Here is a 19,235-nt window from a genome sequence, read left to right on the forward strand (position 1 = left end):
GCAGTAGGAGGCTTTGTGGAGGCTTGTCGGAGCAGGAGGTAGAGAGCGGACCGATTAGGGGCGTGGTTCTCTCTGATGCGGCTCTCGCCATTGGTGGACAGCTATCCTGGTTACCAACCAACACAACACTGGGCACATGAGAAACCACTAAAAAGCTCGTGAATTTCAAAGATAATGGTTATCAAAGTACTCTTCTTTTTTTTTTTTTTTTAAATGGACCGTGAGTATTTTTCTTGCATATATCAAAGTCGAAATAAAGTAAAGGCTTTCTGAGATTATGAAGACGGTACGCAGGTTTATATCTGTCTTTTAATAGTAGTTGGAGGCTAACTCGCTAGCTTTTTTAGTTTAGTTATGAACGTCAGCACTGCTTTTACTGAGCTATCGGCTGCTTGCTAACGTCGCCTGCGCCACTACACCTACTAGTTAATTCATGCGATACAACCGCATAGGAGGTTGATAACCCGTTATCTTTCGCTTAAAGTTGACATAGTCAACAATGGCTAGCTCGTTAGCTCTTAATAGCATAGAAATTATTGTAACAGCAACGCTACCCGACAAGCCAACTCCGTGCACGAGTGCTGATGAAAACAAAACCCTGGGGTGGTTTAAAACGAGTTTTGGTCAACCCCTGCTTAAAATAAGATGCTAACGTTAACACAATCGTGAATGTTTGGTATTTGGTCCCTTGAATCGGCCAGCGGGTGTGGCGACATTTTCCACGAGCTGTACTCAAGGTACTTTAGGTTTCATGTCACGGCTAACCTCAGGGTTATCATGTGTGTCCCGCTACAGTGATGGACAAATACGACACAGATTTGAGGGATACGTTTTGAGCAGGAGTGATCGCCTCTCTTCAGAAATATGGGATAGGGTCATGTGAGCAGCATCATCTGCAATCACACGATGGATAACGAGGTAATGATAGTTCAGATCATCTGCCATTTTACTTTACGTGATACACTTTTCATTAAACACTGCAATTTTCACGACCATGAAACTCTAAACTAAAGGCATGCCATTTTGTGCACCAGTATCTGAGCTGTCACCCTGTCTCTATACTCTGTCACTAACAAGAATTTTCTACCCTTGCTTCTCATTTCTCTGCCTCCCTTCTGCTCCTGACCTTGACAGATGCTGTAGCCTAGTTGACTTGTAGAAACTGAGTAAGGCTTTGTGATTTCTTTGTTCATCTTGCATGTTTCTTTAAAAATATATAACAAATGAAACGGCATGAGCTTTAGGCGATTGTGTTATGCAGTCAACCAGTGCTCCCTCCGAGACCCACTTTTTATTTAATCTGCTTAATTTTACTGCAGCCAGCATTATTAAGCTTAAAGCAGGCAGACATCTGGTCTTTTAATAAGGGCCATTTCATTTCAGCTGAGTGCAGAAATGTCTGAACAAGATGTATGCTGTCAGGGTGGTAGAACCCGTAGGGGTCCTCACTTTGGGATTTTTGGTTTAACGTGACAGATATCGTTTTACAATCCATCACTTGAACTACAGCTAAAGAGCTACACTTCATGCACTGTGCACATATTATTGCAGGATGTGATCACCACTGAGGATATAGTAGGGCTGCCTTTGTGAAAAAGTGGCTGAATTTGACAAGCCATGCAAGTATTGGCCCATGCTGAGTCAGTAGTTTCAGCGTGAGAGCTCAGCTTGGGCTCTTTTTTTTTTTTTTTTGGCAGTATCTTTTGCTATGATCAATTGTGTGGCTTCATATAAAAATTGAGAGTTTGCGGCTCTTTAGCAGCAGATATTGTAGAGACTAATACTGTGTTAAGGTTATCAGGTGCTGCTTTACAAATAATCAGTTTTTATTATGGTCCTAACCAATAAAACCTTTCTTAATTCATTTCTCCATCACCCATTTAACCTTAGGCTACATCCTGACTAAATGGTTTTTAAATCCAACTGTAACCCCTGTGTCATGACACATTACGCATCCTTCACTAAAGCTTTAGTTCCACACTCGGCGGAGGAGCAAGTTGCTTGCATAATTGTGGTGATGCACGCAATAAAGTGAATGTGCATACCTGTGCAAGAATGAGTTGTATTATGACAATTTGTTGCCCACAAACCGCTGATGTAGGCCTTTCCGACCTTTCATCGTGTGTGTCTGTTTACTGATGTGTGTGTTCTTGAAGGAGAGTAAGACGTGCCAAGGAGAGAAGCTCGCCTCTGCTGTAGATGACACTCTGGATGAATATTTAATCGCCCTCCAACACAAAAACAGGTGAAGTGTTAGTGCAGGCTGCCGGGGAAGAGACAGATTGGATTTCACAGGGGAAACGGACAACTCCTGCATGACTTTCAGTGCTGCCTAATTGGAGCTCTGATTGGTTTGCCTCCTTCCCTTGAGAAACAATACATATATTTTAAAAAGTAACATAGTCTGGAATTGGAATGTGTCATGTTGAATCCTTTGTTAGCCACGTCAAAACTGTGATAGGATTTGCTATATTTTCGAAAGCTATTTATTAGCTCTTTATTTGTTCTCCAGGCTCTTAAAGCGCCTTAAAGTCAAAGACCCCAAGGAGATTGAGTTGGAACGGCTTGAGCAAGGTTTTTCAATTTATCTTAATGGAGCCAATGCCGAAGCCAGTAGGAAGCAAGCCAAGGGCTCCAACCAAAGGTCTCCCTCCTCACAGCCACCTTTGAGGCCTACATGTACAGCAGGTATGCTTTTGCACTTAGACTCAAAACTAGATATTCTTATATAACACTTGATTTTTTTTCTTCTTGTTTATTAAATTTTTCTGAATCTGTCATGCAGGCAGATGTATTATTCTTGAGTGTTCAGTCATGTTTAGGAGAAATCAAAGGTACTATCTCATGCTCTTTTTTTGTTGTTGCTACTGTCACCCATGAACCATATGGAAAACCAGCTAATAGCCACCACTCCTCAGCTTGTAGTTTGTGTGACAGGATCCCGTGTCCAGTCCCAGTGAATAAATGATAGTGACAGTTGTAGCTGGCAGGCAGTTTATTCGTCTTCCTCTCTGTGCTGTGGACCATCTGTGTATGTGACTGTGTGTTCCTTCTCCTCCGAGGCATTAGTCTGCTGCACGCTGCTCATGTTCGTTTCTGTGCTGTGACTCATCGGCAGATGTCTGTAGAAGCGCCCACCAGCTAACTGAAGACGGTAGTAAACTGGAGCAGACCCACAGGAAGAGAAGCCACACTGCCCCAGGAAAGGTCCAGAGGAAAGAATGGGTGCAGGTGCAGCCATCTGATATCCTTATCCTATCTGTATTAACACTTATTGTTCAGCAAAAATAGACATTTCCTATTTTTAAGGACACATGTTTGATATTTCCTCTTTTCTAATATGTGCAGGATCCTGTTAAAATTCGAACAGAGGATGGACCAAGTTTGCTAATCTCCCCAACAAAGCGCTACTCTGATGATTTTGAGCCCTATGAAAGCATAGACATGGAGGTAGAGTGAAGACATAACAATGCCTACTAAGCCTGTATGTGTGGGTGTTTTATTTTTAGGGGAGGGACTATGTGCCAGATGCAGCTGTCTGTAGTACTTAGCATCTCTCTATCTCTGCTATTTCCCCTTTATCCAATCATCACGTTTCATCCAGAGCTCCAGTCCACGCTCCCCTCGTAGTCCCTGCTGCCAGAGGAACACCTGCAAGGTGTCGCACTCTTTCAGCTCCAGGCCTGAGAGCCGAGGAGACCAGGAGCACAGTGAGAAGGTACTTCTCAACCTTGAGGAAGTGAAGGTGAGTGGATGAAAATGTATGCGTTTTTTTTTTTTGTGTCTTCTTGTCGAAGATGAATTAGATATAGAGAATCATCGTAATTTGGTTTATGCCTGTTGGTGGGAATTTATTTCACTTTTTAGTGGTAGTTTGTCAAATCACGAGGATGGTTAAACTGTCAGTATACAGGTCTGTGCCTGTGAGTGCACAGGACGATGACTTGTGCATGGATGAATATATAAATGATGACCTTTGCAAACTAGGTTTTGCGTCGAAGCCTGGAGGTTAGCATGCGACGGAGCAGTCGTGGCTCAGCTGGGGAGGAGTCAGATGAAGAGTGGGTAGAGGAGCAGATTGAGAGGGATGAGAGCACAGAGAGTCTGGATGAACTGGGGCTGCCTCTCCCCTCCTCCAAGTCATCCTCCAACAGCTCTCGGCCCAGTGGCTCCCAAAGCCATTTTGACTCAGCGAACCTCATTGTGCTGGACTTTGGACCCTCACCTAAAGGTAGGCTAATATGGAAATTTGTTATTGATTTAGGGCGAAGCAAGAGAGGTAACATCCCCTGCTTTTCTGCGTCATCAGCACTGACCTAAGGATGTCTTTAGGCATGTTGTCAGCATATGAAAAGAAGCATCTATTCCTGATCTTAATCAATTTCCTTTATTTTTCCAGGTCGTAAGATCGAGCGTTCACTGTCTGCAAAAAGGAAAGAAAGTGTTGAGACTTTTATACCCACCAAACCTATGTTGGTGAAGAGCAAGACATTAGATAGGCCACCTTCAAAAGAGAGCTGGGAAGGTCAGAGTAAGTCATGTTTTACAAACTCATCTCCCGTTTTTGAATGAAAATGTGGCTGAGATATTCCATTCCACATGATTGTTGCTGGATAAAAAATGTGTATTTTCTGCTTAAGGGCCGAGGAGTCGGGTGGAGAGGCCGCTGTCGGCAAATAGAAAGTCTTCTGTCGAGGACCGGGACCCAGAGGAGGTTGCGATCAGGGTACGCCAGGCCATACAGAGAGAAAACAACCCAGTGCAGAGTGCAGAGCTCTTCAGTCGACACACGGTCTGCCTGAGCCACACTTCACTTCTTACATCTGTTATTACATCTCATTTTCATCTGTAACTGTATACTTTGCCTACTTTTGATTTTATTCAATTGAATTTTCCTGGATTTGACTCACATGTGAATCTTGTCCCATACATATATTTTTCACATCGGTTTGATTTGGTTTCTTTGTCCTCTAGGTCAAGGGACATCAGGTGATGAATGGTTTAGTGCACTACAACACTCACAACAAGGATGACAACAATGTCACTCTGGCCATGCAGAGAATCACACTCATGGGTCCCAGGTATGGTGACAGAAAAAGATACTTAAACACTCAGGAACAGAACGCTAACAGTTACAGTGTACTATGAAACAATTTTGATATAACTCAGGGGTGGCCAATTCCAGGCCTCGAGAGCCGGTGTCCTGCACCTTTTAGATGTGTCACAGCTGATTTAAATGGCTAAATTACCTCCTCGACATTTCTTGAAGTTCTCCAGTGGCCTGGTAATAAACTAATCATTTGATGATGGTGTGTTTTGACCCAGGGTGTTATCTAAGACTTGCAGGGCACCAGCTCTCGAAGCCTGGAGTTGGCCGCCCCTAACATAGCTGGACTTTCTTTGCAGTAGGTGGTTCAACAGAACCTATAAGCCCAGCAACAAAGAATAGGTATTATGATGGTGATTATTAACTTTCTTTGTTATCCCAGGCTTTTCAGTTAAGGCCATATGTGCACACTACGATAAAAGGCATGTGTAACATGTTATTGGACTGTTCTTCCACTAAACATTAATCGATCAAGTAATGCCTACTTCAGTCAGAGACATTACCAGAGATATTTGTAATTTAAAAAAAAACATGCATCTGTCTGGGAGAATGACGTAAGACAGCAGTGGGCAGTTACTGCCTTATTTTCTGGGTGAGTGAGCGCTAATCAGTTAGCTGTCTCCCATTTCTCTCTGACGGACTGATCAGGTTCATTTTGTGACATTTCTTGAGGCATTTCATCAGATTTAACTAACATCTTTGGCTGCAGCTGGAGAGAGGAGTGCTTGCTCTGTGCTGTAGATTTGCTGCAAGCTGGAGGATCACTCTAACCAGAACCTGCTGCAGGTGCAAAACTAGTTCATGGGCTACCATTCAAAGTTCACAGAGCCTGTAGAGCAGAACAAGGACTGTTTCACCAGCTGCAGTTTAAGACAGTGGAAGTGGAGTCTGTTCACATGATGAAGAACTTACTGTAGAGGCAGATTATTGCACCATATGTATATGACATTATTTATCAGTTTCTTTAAAAAAATCATACATGCCTCGTTTTGCGTGCATATGGTGTGTAAATGCAATCTAATTCAATCAATTCTGTTGGAAACACTGGAATATTTGTTCAACCATGATCCAGTTAAACTTGATGCGTGACACAAATTCAATTCTAACCCAATACATAATCAAGGAGGCATTGAAATCAGTTTAATTTTTGGCCATAACAAAGTGAAACTAATCTTCTTGTGTGAATATTTTTTTGTAATAAACAACAAAGAGTCTTTACTCTGTGTTATGTTGGCTCTATTACCAGACCAAGCGGGCTGTGACTTCACAGCTTTGTTTGTTGGTGTTACAAATGTTCCCCTCAACAGGTTGTGTATCTGCAGAAAATCTGTATAACTCATAGAACACATCAGCAAGAAAAGAACAAGTGAAAATGTTGCATTTACACCCAGTTTTATTGGTGGTAATTGAACCTGTCCTCTGTGAGAGCGTATAAAGTGTCCAGCACAAGTTACTATGGTGATGTATCCAAAAAAGGAGCCACCTGACATCAAAATAGTCTGACTTTAGGCTCAGCATACCTTGCTGACTCATTAATCTCACTTCCTAGTACATCTCGTTATTGCCTGTGGCAATTCGGTAAATGCTTTGATGTTATAACACCTACTGGTTGAAATATAACAATGAGTGTATACCCAATGACCTTGAAATTATGTATGGCTTTAGCTACTGCAGTGCTTTGCGTTAATATGAAGATTGAGGATAAATAAATAAATGGAACGATAAACAGAGCAGGCAAGCTAAAGTGTTGTCATTCTTTTATTCAGTCAACAACAGAAACTGCTGAAAGCCTTGGAGAAACTTGAAGGTGGACCTGGTTGCAGCATCCCTCAAAGTGTGAAAACAGACTACACCAAGCAGCCGGTGAGCTAATGACACACTTTCCCAGATCAGAATGAATAATCCTGATGCTGTTGGGTGGGATACCTCTGAACTGCCCGCTTTCTGCTGTAACAAAACAAATTTCCCACATGTGGGACTAATAAAGGTTATCTTGTCTTGTCTTGCCTTGTCTTGTCTTAATGTTTTGTATCGCTGTTGCAGAGAAGGCAGTCGTCACCAGAGTACACACCTGCATTGTATGTTACCATGGAGATACTGTCAAACTGGGGGAACGCGCTGCAGGTCGGGCTGACTGAGTTGCAGTTCTTCTGCCTCAGAAACAAGAAGCTTTATGTGTCGCCTCATGACTTAGACATCAGGAATGCTGACTTCCCTGGTAATTTGGGGGCGCTCGTCAATGGGAAAGTGAAGGTCAGTCTCTTCTGCTGTAGTGTGTGTGTTTGTGTGTGCGTATGTTGTAATTTATTCCCCATCTTGTGGGAAATAAATAAGTTGCCATTATGAAAAAGTGGCTGTTTTGAGTTCTTTATGGTTTTTCATTGCACTACTTTTGAAAGTTTAACAAGCACAAAGTTTGTGTGACACAGCAACTAAACATCAGCTGCTCCCATCAATAAATGCCACAGCACTTGCCAAGAGACCATTGGCAGCCAACAAGGCCACAATCAGCTAGTACTGATGTTCAGACTATATATCTGTCCATCCTTCTTATGAATAAGTTGCTGTTTTTGTTTTTCATTTTGTTGTTCTTCTCTTGGTTTGACAGACCACCAAAGACCGTCATATGTGGACGTGTCCGTTCCACCCACCCATTCAGCTCTACTTCATCATCAGGAACACCGAGCGCTCTCCAGACTTTGGAATATCTTGTATTAAAATCTGGAACTACAACAGAAGCTTCAATGTATGTGTATTCAATAAATTTTATATCAATTCTTCAACACATTCAGTTACAAACTGTTTGATTTCTGCTGCAAGCTGATAGATGGTGCGTGATTGTGCGTTTCCATTATAACAGTGGATGACTGTGTTGGTTTGGTTACGTCACAGGTGCGTTGCTCTTTAAGCAGTGGCTGTCTGAGCTGCCACTCAGTCTGTCCAAATGTGGAACAGTGAGAGATTAGCCTCAGAGGATTAGTGTAACATGGGCTTCTGTCTGTCAGCGTCTCTGCTGTTAAGAAGGGGGCACAAAGACCCCAGGTTTTCCTAGTTTACACCGACCATTAGTACTTAGCAATATTTGTACCGGACTGTGAATAAGAGCCTGTAAGGTAAGGAGTTTGGAGTATTTTCTAGACTTCTCTGGGTTCATAGTGGTTTATTGTCTAGAGGATCAAAAGGTCACAGTTGCACTAATTAGCAGCTAGCTAGAGCATGTTAGTCAATAGTGTGTTTTATGAAATTAGATTTTTTTTTAATACTCATCAGGTTGCAGCTTGTCATCCTTTTGCTTGAATTTTAATCAAACATTCATTATACAGAGAAATGAAATGCTAAATATTTCCCCACCATTTGGTTTTACAGCTTCACTCAAATGTTTGGTGTTAATTCTGTGAAGAATTGAAATGTGAAAATCATTATTTCTTCATTTTGTGGCATAACTTACTGCTTAAAATCAAATGCTTTTGAAATTGTTAAACATCCTAAATTAAAGACGCTTGTAAACTGATGTGCTGTATCTTTGCCAGGAGCTTGACGTAGGTGCGCGACATATAAAGCTGTACCTGAACAGCACGTTGGTGTTTGAAGGTGAGCTGGAGAAGGGCTGTGGCAACCAAGTCTTTGACTACAGCACCACAATTGATCTTCAGGATTGCCAGGTCTCCGACTCTGTGTTTTCCAGCCCTGTGGCTTCAGGACACAGTCTAAGAGGGGCCACTCCCCTTTGCTATGAAGACAGTAAGGGTGGAGAGGGTAGCATCTCCCAGAGATACCAAAGTTTGAATGCATTGTCTGACACAGCAGGCCAGAATGTGGTAGACATGCAGGAGAAATCACATACACCACTACCACCTATCACTGCTTCTGTGGGAGTGTCATCCTCTACTCGTCACTCGATACAAAGGAGCTCTTTTGACCTGTCTGCCTCAGAGGAGACCCACTCTCTCAGGCAGCAGGTGGAGCAGTCTGCACCCATGGAGCAAACAGTCACCACCCAGCCATCCTCCTCACGGGTTGCCCCGCAGTGGCTGCAGCCTCTGAACAGAGGTGCTCCAGAGGGATGTGAGACCAGCAGGGAGAGGCCACGGTGGCTGGTACCCCAGCATTCTTCAGAGCTCAAACAGCCATCAGCATCATCCTCTTCCATGCTCCCAGAGTTGCCATGTAACCCAGGGCGTGTGTGCAGAGGGGCGGAGAGGACGGCGAATGGGGTTCAGTGGAAGGCTGACTCTTTGGACCTGAGCTGCGACCTGCTTGAGGAGGTCGGGGAGCAAAGGTCAGACAGGCCCATCAGCGGACGGAGGAGCTCATTCAGAAACTCCACAGCCAGTGTAAGGCAGACAGAGGAACAACACCACAGAGCTACAGCACTGACAAACGCTGGTATGCATTGTCAGAATTTTCATACTGAAACAGAGAGACAAATCTGTATATATGGCTACTCCAGCCTTTCTATAAATTTAGCTCTATTTCATCTTTAAAAATATCAGGGTATCATCGGTCAGGGTAGGAGTTTTCATTACCTTATCAGTCCTTTCAAAGGAAATCGTATCCACTGATTAAAAATACAAAGGAATATACTTTTGGAGACTTTAGGAGAATAACATTAATATGTATATAGTTTAGCTAACTAGAGTCTCTATTCTCACCTTACTGGCAGTCATTTGTTTGATCTAATCATTGTCATTCTTTTTGCTGTTGATCACTTTGGCAAATATATTACTGCTCTTTAATCTTACTGATTCATTTGCATTGGGTTCATTTATGTAAAATTTTAAGTGGATATTTAGTGAAATACACAGACTTGTAGATTTTAGTTATATTTGATGTCGGACAATTCTTACAGGCTAATTTCTTTCCTTTTGGTTTGTTAGTAATTTATAGTCTAATGTTTGTGTGTTCTCCAGATGAGCCCATGTCTTTGGTGAGTGCTAGCAGAAGGCAGAGTAGCTCTCGGGCCCGGCTGCACAGTCAGCAGGATGACACCCTCATGGAGTCCTGGGATTCACTCACTAAGTTCAACCAATGTCAGCGTGGACGCATCTCCAACATGGCGTTCGAAGGCGACATATTTGATGAGTTTCTTCAGCGCCAGGGCTGTGGTCCACCCACAGTCCCACCCATCTCTTCTTCATCACCCAGAAGCCCTCTGTCCTCCTTAACCACTCAGGGGACACTTTGCGAAGGCCCTGATGACGATCCATCCATGGAGCGGGAGGACGAGTTTGAGATTCCAGTGTTGCCGCAAGGCCAAAGGCTGGTAATCAACATTTTGTCCACCTGGGGTGATCGTCACTACGTGGGTCTCAACGGCCTGGAGGTTTTCAGCTCTAGTGGAGAGCCTCTCCGACCTGTTCATATCCACGCTGACCCGCCAGACATCAACATTCTCCCAGCATACGGCAAGGATCCACGCGTAGTCACCAACTTAATCGATGGCATCAATCGGACTCAGGATGACATGCATCTTTGGCTAGCCCCATTTACTCCTGGTTGTAGCCACACCATTTTCATGGACTTTGGAGTGCCCCACAAAGTGGCCATGATCCGTGTGTGGAACTACAACAAGTCGCGCATCCACTCATTCCGAGGCGTGAAAGAGGTAGAAATGCTTCTGGATGGAAGGTGCATCTTCAGGGGGGAGATTGCAAAAGCGTCTGGAACTCTTTCTGGAGGTATCTGATCAGAACAACTTCACAAGAGTTTATGCTCCATTGTGTGTTGTTTTTTTGACCAAATTATCCTTTATTCATGCGCTCAGGACTGGACCAGTTTGGCGACACTATCCTCTTCACCACTGATGATGAGATACTGGAGGCGATGTCTCGTTATGATGAGACCTTCCTTAGTGAAGGTGAAAGTCCTGAGAGCATGGTGTATGAGGAGGAGCTGCAGAGACCACGCACTGCTGATGGAGAGGGAGAGGAACGACCTTTTACCCAGGCTGGTTTCAGAGAGGAAGACCTCACTGTAAGTACTGGTCTCATTCGAGAATTTGAATCATAAATTCATAAAGCAACTTATTCCAAAGTGTGACAGAGTTGACTTTCATTATGTGGCCCCAAATGATCAGAGCAGACAGGCACAAAGGCCAAACTAGCCACAGCATCAACAGGACTGTGTGGTACAGTTATGCTTTAAATGCAATGTTGTTTTGTTTTAGCTGAAACTTCAACTCAACTCTACTATGAGCCAATCTGAAGAGAGCTTAGAGCTCATTCCTGGGATGCACACAGGAAAGTGTGAGTACATCAGTCATATCCTGTCATATTATGGTTGCTTCTCTGTTTTTGGCTTTGTGTTTTGGATGTTTCTGGATGCTTACAGTCTGTCTTAATCCCAGGCCTTAGACTGGAAATGACCTTGACATGGGGCGACCCCCATTACATGGGCCTGACAGGACTGGAGATCGTGGGGAAGGATGGAGAGACTTTACCTTTAGATCTTAGTATGATCGCTGCTTCACCCAGGGACCTCAACGACCTACCTGATTATGGACATGACCTGCGCACACTTGATAAGTATGCCTGACACTAAATGTAACATGCCCTTTGATATTACAGTTAAAGTCCAGGCAAAGATTACATCATTATTATGTAAGATACAGTGTATAATGTCTACTGTCATTATTTAGACTTATTGATGGCCACAACATTACCACCGATGACCAGCATATGTGGCTGATTCCTTTCTCCTATGGAGAGTCCCACACCTTGACCATTACCTTCAGCAAGGCCCAGACCATCGCTGGTCTCCGTTTCTGGAACTACAACAAGTCTCCTGAGGACTCTTACAGAGGGGTGAGACAGTTTCTGCCAGGCTGAACCCACATTTGTTATGATGCAGAATAAAGTTTACTTCAAATACTAACGTGTTTATGATATTTCGTACTTTACATGATCATTTGTAAATTAACAAAATATTGTGAACTGAATTAGTGCCACTTCCTTCAAGTGGAGTCAGATCAGCTGATAATTTTGAACAAGTATAATTCACATATTACTTAAGGCCATATTCTGCTTTGCGGTTATAAAAGGTCTGTGGTTACAAAGCCCAAAGTCCAGTTTTAATACATGCAGTATCAGACCACATATTAGCTGACCAATCAATGTAGACTGGGCCCTTCTGGGGTTGGAGGGTTTAAAGAGACAAGAGATAAAATACTGTGTGAGAGAAATAACAACAATATTACAGTGTTTTATGAAAATTAATGTATGTAAACACACTGTATGACACCCTTAATATGGATTTATGAAGCTGTGAATCTGACTTCTCATTTGTACAAAGAACAGTACGTGCTGAAAAAGTGATGACTGTGTATAATGCTGCAAAGCATGGATTACTTATTGTGACAGATTTTTATTTTTAACCACAGAAGTTCTTTGCAGAACACTTTATGCATCTTAGAAAACATAAAAATGTCCACATGTTTGGTTCAGGTGAAACTGATTCATCTGTTCTTGGATGATGTTCCTGTCTCACCAACGGAGGGATTACTGATCAGGAAGGGACCGGGCAATTGTCACTTTGATTTTGCCCAGGAGATTCTCTTTGTTGACTTTCTCCAGACTCCAGCTGATAACGGGAGTAACGAAGACTACCACAGGTGAAGCCCAGAGTATGAGTTTGAGTAAAACTGCTGTTTCATCAGAAATTCTGAAAACTGCCTTTCCTTATTTATAACTTTATTTTTAATTCAGAGGACACTCTAAGAAACAAGAACAGCCCAGCATGGACTATGAGGCTCCCATCATGCCTTGTGGGTGTATCCTTTTTCTAAACAGATTTCACACATGCTTATGCATGCTGTGCTCCTGTCTGCCCTATTGGTCCAAAAATGTTCTGTGGATATTTTTTAAATGCACGGATCAGATTGAGTTCAGACCACGTTAAATAATCTGCATTGGTTGCTTTGGCAACACCACTGGCATGCACATGCTCATCAAGAGCTTACAGAAGGAAAATGTCTGGCTGGAGGAGAAATAGAAATGTGTCCAGTCATTTCAGTGTGTTGTGATATTGCGCAAAACCTTTCCACATATCAGAAAATAGCAGTGAAAACTGGCTGACAGGTTAGTATGTATTTAACACAGAAAAATCACTATATCGTTTGGTGTAGCGATAAGTGATAAGTTAAGCACTTTATCGAGCTCGTGTTTTCATCCACTGTTCTCACAGACATTACAATGTGCCCTCCTTTCACGTTCGGTCTAGGAGCCAGCCAGGGCTCACCTCTGTAACCTCTTACTATTTTACTCTTTCTGGAACTATTAACTTTGTGAAATAATGTGAACACAGGCAGAGCAAAAACCTTTGTTTCATATGAATGATTCGTTACTGGTGGTTAGTGACTGCTATTCTGAGGTTGCTGGTTATGCAATTAAGTGGTTAAAATCACAGGCCATGCCTCAGACTGGTGAATGTACACCAGCCAGAAGAACCACCTGGAATTTGGGTGGATCAGATTAAGACCAGGCCTTAAAAATGTAGTGGGAAGATTTAACCCATTGCATCCGAATAATAATTTGTCTGTAACTGTACACATTTTGAACTCTAAACAAAAGCTGAACATTATAGACTTGTTAAAGAAAATTTGTTTTTGTCCAGTAAAGTGGTAAAAATGTTCTTATCTTTCTTTTTTCCTTTTTTTAAGCAGCTAGAAAAGGAAAAAGCTGGATCTAAAATGCTCGATGTTGTCTTTTCCTTGACTTTCACCTGTCAGTCATTTTTCAGCTCCAGCTGTTAACAACCTGGGGAGATCCATACTACATTGGTCTGAACGGCCTTGAGTTTTACAATCAGAACCATGAGAAGATCAGCCTCAGTGACAACAGTATCCTTTCTCATGATTCAGACTTGCATCTGACCTCACTGGCTCGAATTCACCTCACTTGCTGGAATATGTTAATGTTTACTGTTAATGTGGTCAGATGGGTGCCTGGTTAAGAATGCGTGGTGTACAGTTGTGGTCAGAAGTTTACATACTCTCATCGTGGGGAGAAATGTCACGGTAATTTTGGACTTTTAATGGTTTCTTTCGGCTGTTCTTTCCCCAGGGTGGAATGATTTTGCAGCATGCATCTTTAAAGACTTGGGTAGACAAAGATTTGGGTTCACAATTATTTACATACATCGCTTTTGTCTTTTAATTAAGGTTCTTCAATGTCTTTTAACTTGACAAGGCCAAGAACTGTTAACTTCTCATTAGTGATCATGATTAACTACAACTGGTAGTTTCTCTTTGCTAACAAAAAAACGATATGTTTGCCAACTCTCAGTGGACTGACCAATACTCAGAATAATGAGAAAATCCAAGGAACTCAGTGAAGATCCAACAAGGAGAACTGTAGATTTACAAAAGCTGGGAAGGTCTCTTGGAGCCATTTCTAAACAACTGTAGATTCCAGGACCGTTGATTCAAACAATTGTACATATGTACAAATTATTCAGATGTCTCACCACTTTGACAAGTTTTGGAAGAAGACCCAAACTTTCACCCTCATATGGGAGTAAATTGGTTAGGATGTTCAGGAACCATGAAGGGCCAAGCCTGCCATGAGCTGGAACCTGCTGACACACCAGTGTCACTGTCAAGTGAAGTGAGCCTTACTGAGAGGGTGCCAACCAAGAAAGAAGGCCCTACTCGAAAATTGACACCTTCAAGCTTGAGTGAAATTAGCATTTTCCCACATGGACTACCCAAATGCATTCTAGAGAAAAGTTTTATGGCCAGGCAAGGCAAAGATTGAGCTATTAGGTAACAATGACAAGAGTGCAGGTATGTATGGAGAGGTAAAAGTGAGATTATCTAACCTAAGAACACTGTACCAGCTGTCAAGCATGGTGGTGGTAGCATCATACCTTGCGGCTGTTTTGCTGCCGGTGGTACTGATACACTGCACAAAGTGGATGGAATAATGAAGGAGTATCAATCACTAAATAGTTGAAACTGAGACATCGGTGGGTGTTCCAACAGGGCAATGATCCCAAAAGATCCAAAGACCTTTTCTAGCCCCAACCTTAGTGCTATTGAAAATCTGTGGACTTCACTTAAAATTCTTACAAGTCACGCTAATGAACTCTAACAAAGAAGGGTGATCAAATATCGAGGTAGAATTATACCTGCTTGTTTATGGCTACCAAAAGACGCTGTGTGAATTGAAGAAAATCCAAAACAAAATCAAATTTGTTCACCCAGTTCTTTTTAAAAGATTTATTAAATGCTGTATGATCATTCCACCCCGGAAAAGCAGCATGACATTCATGCCTATGTTGATTGGATGAAACTTCTGACAACAACTGTAAATCGGTCACTTTAGATTGATAGATATTAAGTCACTAGCTGTTAATGTTTTCCTCTTAAAAGATCAAACATTACATCCTACTCTAAGAACATAAGGATTTCGAGCAGTAGTGCATGGTTGTTTACTCTTATAGGTAACTGTGACAATCAAATTGAAATAATATTTAGTGTGAATTATACTTGTGCATTTTATTAGTATATTCAAGGGGTTCAAATAAAAAAAGTAGTCTAGTTTATTTGATTTGGGTTTACATAATATATCTCTGAATGAGTTTGTGACTACTGTAAAACTCTGTTCTCATGAAACTCTGAGTAAAGTTGTGGGTAATTAGCAGCTGTGTTTATATTAATAAACATGATCAGACCTCAACATTACGTCCACCAGACATTGCTGCTTTTCCAGACAGTGTGAATGTGCTGGACAATGTGAGCGGTGATGTGAGGACTCCAGATAAATTAATAGATGGAGTCAACTGCACCCACGATGGAAGACACATGTGGTTAGCCCCAGTGCTTCCTGGCCTGGTGAGAAAGACAGTGTGTGTGTGAGTGTGTAAGAGAGAGACTGTTTGCAGCTGACACGAGTGTATGCTCTGTTTCCATGCAGGTGAACCGTGTGTATGTCATCTTTGATCATCCAGTGACTGTGTCCATGATCAAGCTGTGGAACTACTCAAAGACGCCTCAGAGAGGAGTGAAAGAATTTGGGGTAAGCCTACTTCTCTCTCTGCTGCGGGTTTAGCAATCGCTTCTGTTTGTTTACTAATGGTGCATGTTTCTCCGTGAGTCCAGCTGCTGGTGGATGACCTCCTGGTATATAATGGCATCTTGGACTGCGTAAGCCAAGTGACACGAGGCATCCTGCCTACTTGCGACCCTGTGGTGCCCTACCACACCATCCTGTTCACAGATGACGTCTACATTACTCACAGAGAGAGGAACACTGTCATCAGGTACTCAGGCTTTTTGTATTCATTTATCTTTTTTTTTTTTTGGAAAGATGAATTCATGAACGGCTGCTTGCTTACAGGCTAAATGCTGATTGTTATTTAGGTTTGCCTTATTTAGAAAAGGGGTATCAGACATGCACTCGGCTGCCAGCCGACTGGACGCCTTGCAGAGTCTGAAATTTGCAGAGGAGGTTGTGTTGCAGGATGTTAAGAATGGGTAACATAAAAGTGTTTTTCCAGAATCTTACAAATTATCTTTGTCATCCCATACTACACTGAAGTGTGACGGTTAATCCAAGGAGCCATGCTCCTACTGAGATTTATAATTCCACAGTCTTCTTAAAGACATCTTACACTGCTCATCATCTTTTTTGTAAATGGATAAAATGTATGAGAGGACTTTTTAAATGTATTTTGAATGCTGCTTTGCTTTTGGTGTACGACCCTCTAGAAGTCAGATTGAGCTTCATGTGGCCCATGAACTGAAATGACACCCGTGATCTGTCATGTAAAATGCTTTTTGACAGGCCTGTTGCATTTCTGACAATCAAACAGATTTACAGACAAATTGTGTTAGATTAACTCAGTAGTTTTGAAAAGACTTGTACTCTTCTCCACTTCAGCCCCCGTGTCAGCAGACACCGTCAACAGTGAGTAACAGGATAGTAAAAACCCAGTGCTGCTGCCTCCTTGTGGCCACTCCCTGTACTGAAGATTCCTCCAGTGCCCTCAAACATCCCACATCCTCCTTACCACTTGCTTGACTTGTGATCCCCAGAGTCCCTCCTCTCCCTGACTTCGAGCTTTGTCAACCCTCCCTTTTGTGTTTTATTGCCCTTTTCCGCTTCTCGCTGGCACTACAGTTTTAAAGAAAAACATCCGCTGTGTCTTCCTTTTCTTGTGTTGCCTTGTAGTAATTATGTGGAAGATCAGGATGTGAAGATGACCAATGAGAACCAGATAGTTCATCACAATAAGAAGAAGCAGACGGCAGACCCAGGTGAATCAGAGAAGCGATTGGAGCACTTTAACATGGATGGATTCGTCTGTTTTAAAATGTCTTTGTTAACTCTTCTGTTCTGTTCTCACTCAATTCAGCTCTACGGCCTAAAACCTGCATGACTGATGGCGGGAAACATGGAAGGAGGAGGTACTGACTGACATGGAGTCAGTGTTTTTACAGTTTGAGGAGAGCTGAAGGGAAGAACCTGTGGCTGACTCTTTTATTCCACTTTTTTGGTGGGTGACTTTTGAAAACCTCCTTTACACCAAGTCCCAAAGCAGCCACCCAGCTGTCATTTGTAAAGGCGTCACCCCAGCATCTCACACGGTCCACAATTAAAAGGACAGAGATTATACACACACAAGATTCCACTTTATGGTTGGATTTCTCTCCTTTTCTTTGCTGTGAAAACGAGTCCACAGATATCCTGAACATGTACTGTATAGTCGTCCCTCCCTCAGTGCCAGGAAAAAACTGTCGAGGCTGCATTTTATCAGCCATATTATTGTGCCTAGTACCAACACTATAATCTGTGGCTGCTACTTGTGACTTGTGACTTGTGCTGCATATCCCAATGCTGCTTCTGGCGTATACATAATCCAGGAAAAGAAAAAAAAAAGCTCAAAGGCCACATGAGTACACTGTCACATCAGGACGCTACGTTAATTAATTAACATGATTCACCAACGAGCCTAGTCATTTAGCTCTCGGCCTAATGGGTATGAAAACACTCCCACCAGTGCACAAACCAAGCCTAATGCTATGCAGCCACTAATTTATATCTATTAATATTTATATCTCTTGGATAATATATTTCAAAAGTGAGTGGTTTTACTTGTGGAAGTACTTTCAGAGAGGTTTTTACATTTGCAAGATTCACATTAACGACTAATGCGATAGACGAAGTCGAGGAACATTGAGAATTGAAGCCGCTCAAAGCTTCACATTAATACTAACAAATATCTATTTGGCTTCACACAATTAGGTCAGTTTGTTTTTTCTGCTTCGCATCAAGTAGAAAAAGCTCGTTTGCAATCCAAGTGACCTTTATTGAAGTTGCTATGCACATGCACTAGATTGTTTGACTTTTTTTTTCCAGCAAACATTTCCACAGCAGTCTTTTTAATTCGGTTAAAAAATAGAAGCAATTTTCCACTTTTAGCGTTTGAGTAGATAACAGACAACTTCTAATATGCAAATATTATAAACTTACCTCAAATTAAGAAGAGCAGTTGTTTAAAAGGGGATAAATAGGAATCTGTGTTCACTAAAATACTTGGTAGTCTGTGCTGTACTTTTTTTTCCGCTCAGTGTTCACTGTACTAACTTGTTGCATGGGAAAAACTCCTCAGCATAAATTTTTTTTAGGTGTTTTTACTGCGTCATTGAGCCCCAGTATAAACTATTCTACACTCCTTATAGCTGGGAGTCATTGTATATGAAATGCAGTTTTATGTATTTAATTTCATTATGTCCCGCAGCAGTGATACTCATTACTCCAAATCTCCATTCTGCTCTGTGGAGTGGTGGCCATTATTGTAGCCGTGACATTTAGTGTTTTGAAATATTTATTTTTCTAATCTTGATTAAATATGTATATTTGAAGTAGGTTTATTGGAATGAATAAAATGTGAAAAAAGTAATAGTTTACCTCCAGTTTTCTGGAAATTCATCCTCTTGTTGTGCTTTTTTTTTTGGGGGGGGGATGTCTGGAGTGATCTGCATCAAACTCTATAAGCGGGCCACTTGGGTTTTGCTGTTGATCTCTTATGTTCAGACTTCCTTGCCCTGACTCTTTCTCACACACATCTGAACTAAACCCCAAAAAAAGAGTCTATGAATAACCTCACAGGGGATCAGCAGCATGCT

The 19,235-nt window shown here is 42.1% G+C and overlaps 1 protein-coding gene across 7 annotated transcripts; it reads left to right on the forward strand.

Moving 5' to 3' along the window:
- The first annotated feature begins 93 nt into the window (after positions 1–93).
- katnip (katanin interacting protein) lies at positions 94–19,009 on the forward strand. 7 transcript variants are annotated; one of them, XM_076887348.1, is made up of 29 exons: positions 94–220; positions 796–918; positions 1,135–2,245; positions 2,513–2,688; positions 3,119–3,231; positions 3,349–3,450; positions 3,605–3,745; positions 3,988–4,231; positions 4,400–4,531; positions 4,641–4,792; positions 4,975–5,081; positions 6,874–6,970; positions 7,151–7,360; positions 7,716–7,853; positions 8,638–9,493; positions 10,018–10,785; positions 10,872–11,080; positions 11,274–11,352; positions 11,454–11,631; positions 11,745–11,910; positions 12,550–12,716; positions 12,811–12,875; positions 13,833–13,943; positions 15,799–15,938; positions 16,021–16,122; positions 16,206–16,366; positions 16,987–17,013; positions 17,278–17,363; positions 17,462–19,009. In XM_076887348.1, the coding sequence occupies exons 3-29, from the start codon at positions 2,139–2,141 to the stop codon at positions 17,518–17,520; spliced, it is 4,893 nt and encodes a 1,630-aa protein (XP_076743463.1). In that variant the 5' UTR covers positions 94–220; positions 796–918; positions 1,135–2,138; the 3' UTR covers positions 17,521–19,009. The 7 variants fall into 7 exon arrangements, with proteins under 7 accessions (XP_076743463.1, XP_076743465.1, XP_076743464.1 ...); XM_076887350.1 differs by having other exon boundaries at positions 2,157–2,245; XM_076887349.1 differs by lacking the exon at positions 94–220 and adding an exon at positions 245–286.
- Positions 19,010–19,235: the final 226 nt, after the last annotated feature.

This window comes from Maylandia zebra, linkage group LG8 (genome assembly GCF_041146795.1).
Source record: "Maylandia zebra isolate NMK-2024a linkage group LG8, Mzebra_GT3a, whole genome shotgun sequence".
Classification (NCBI taxonomy): Eukaryota; Metazoa; Chordata; class Actinopteri; order Cichliformes; family Cichlidae; genus Maylandia; species Maylandia zebra.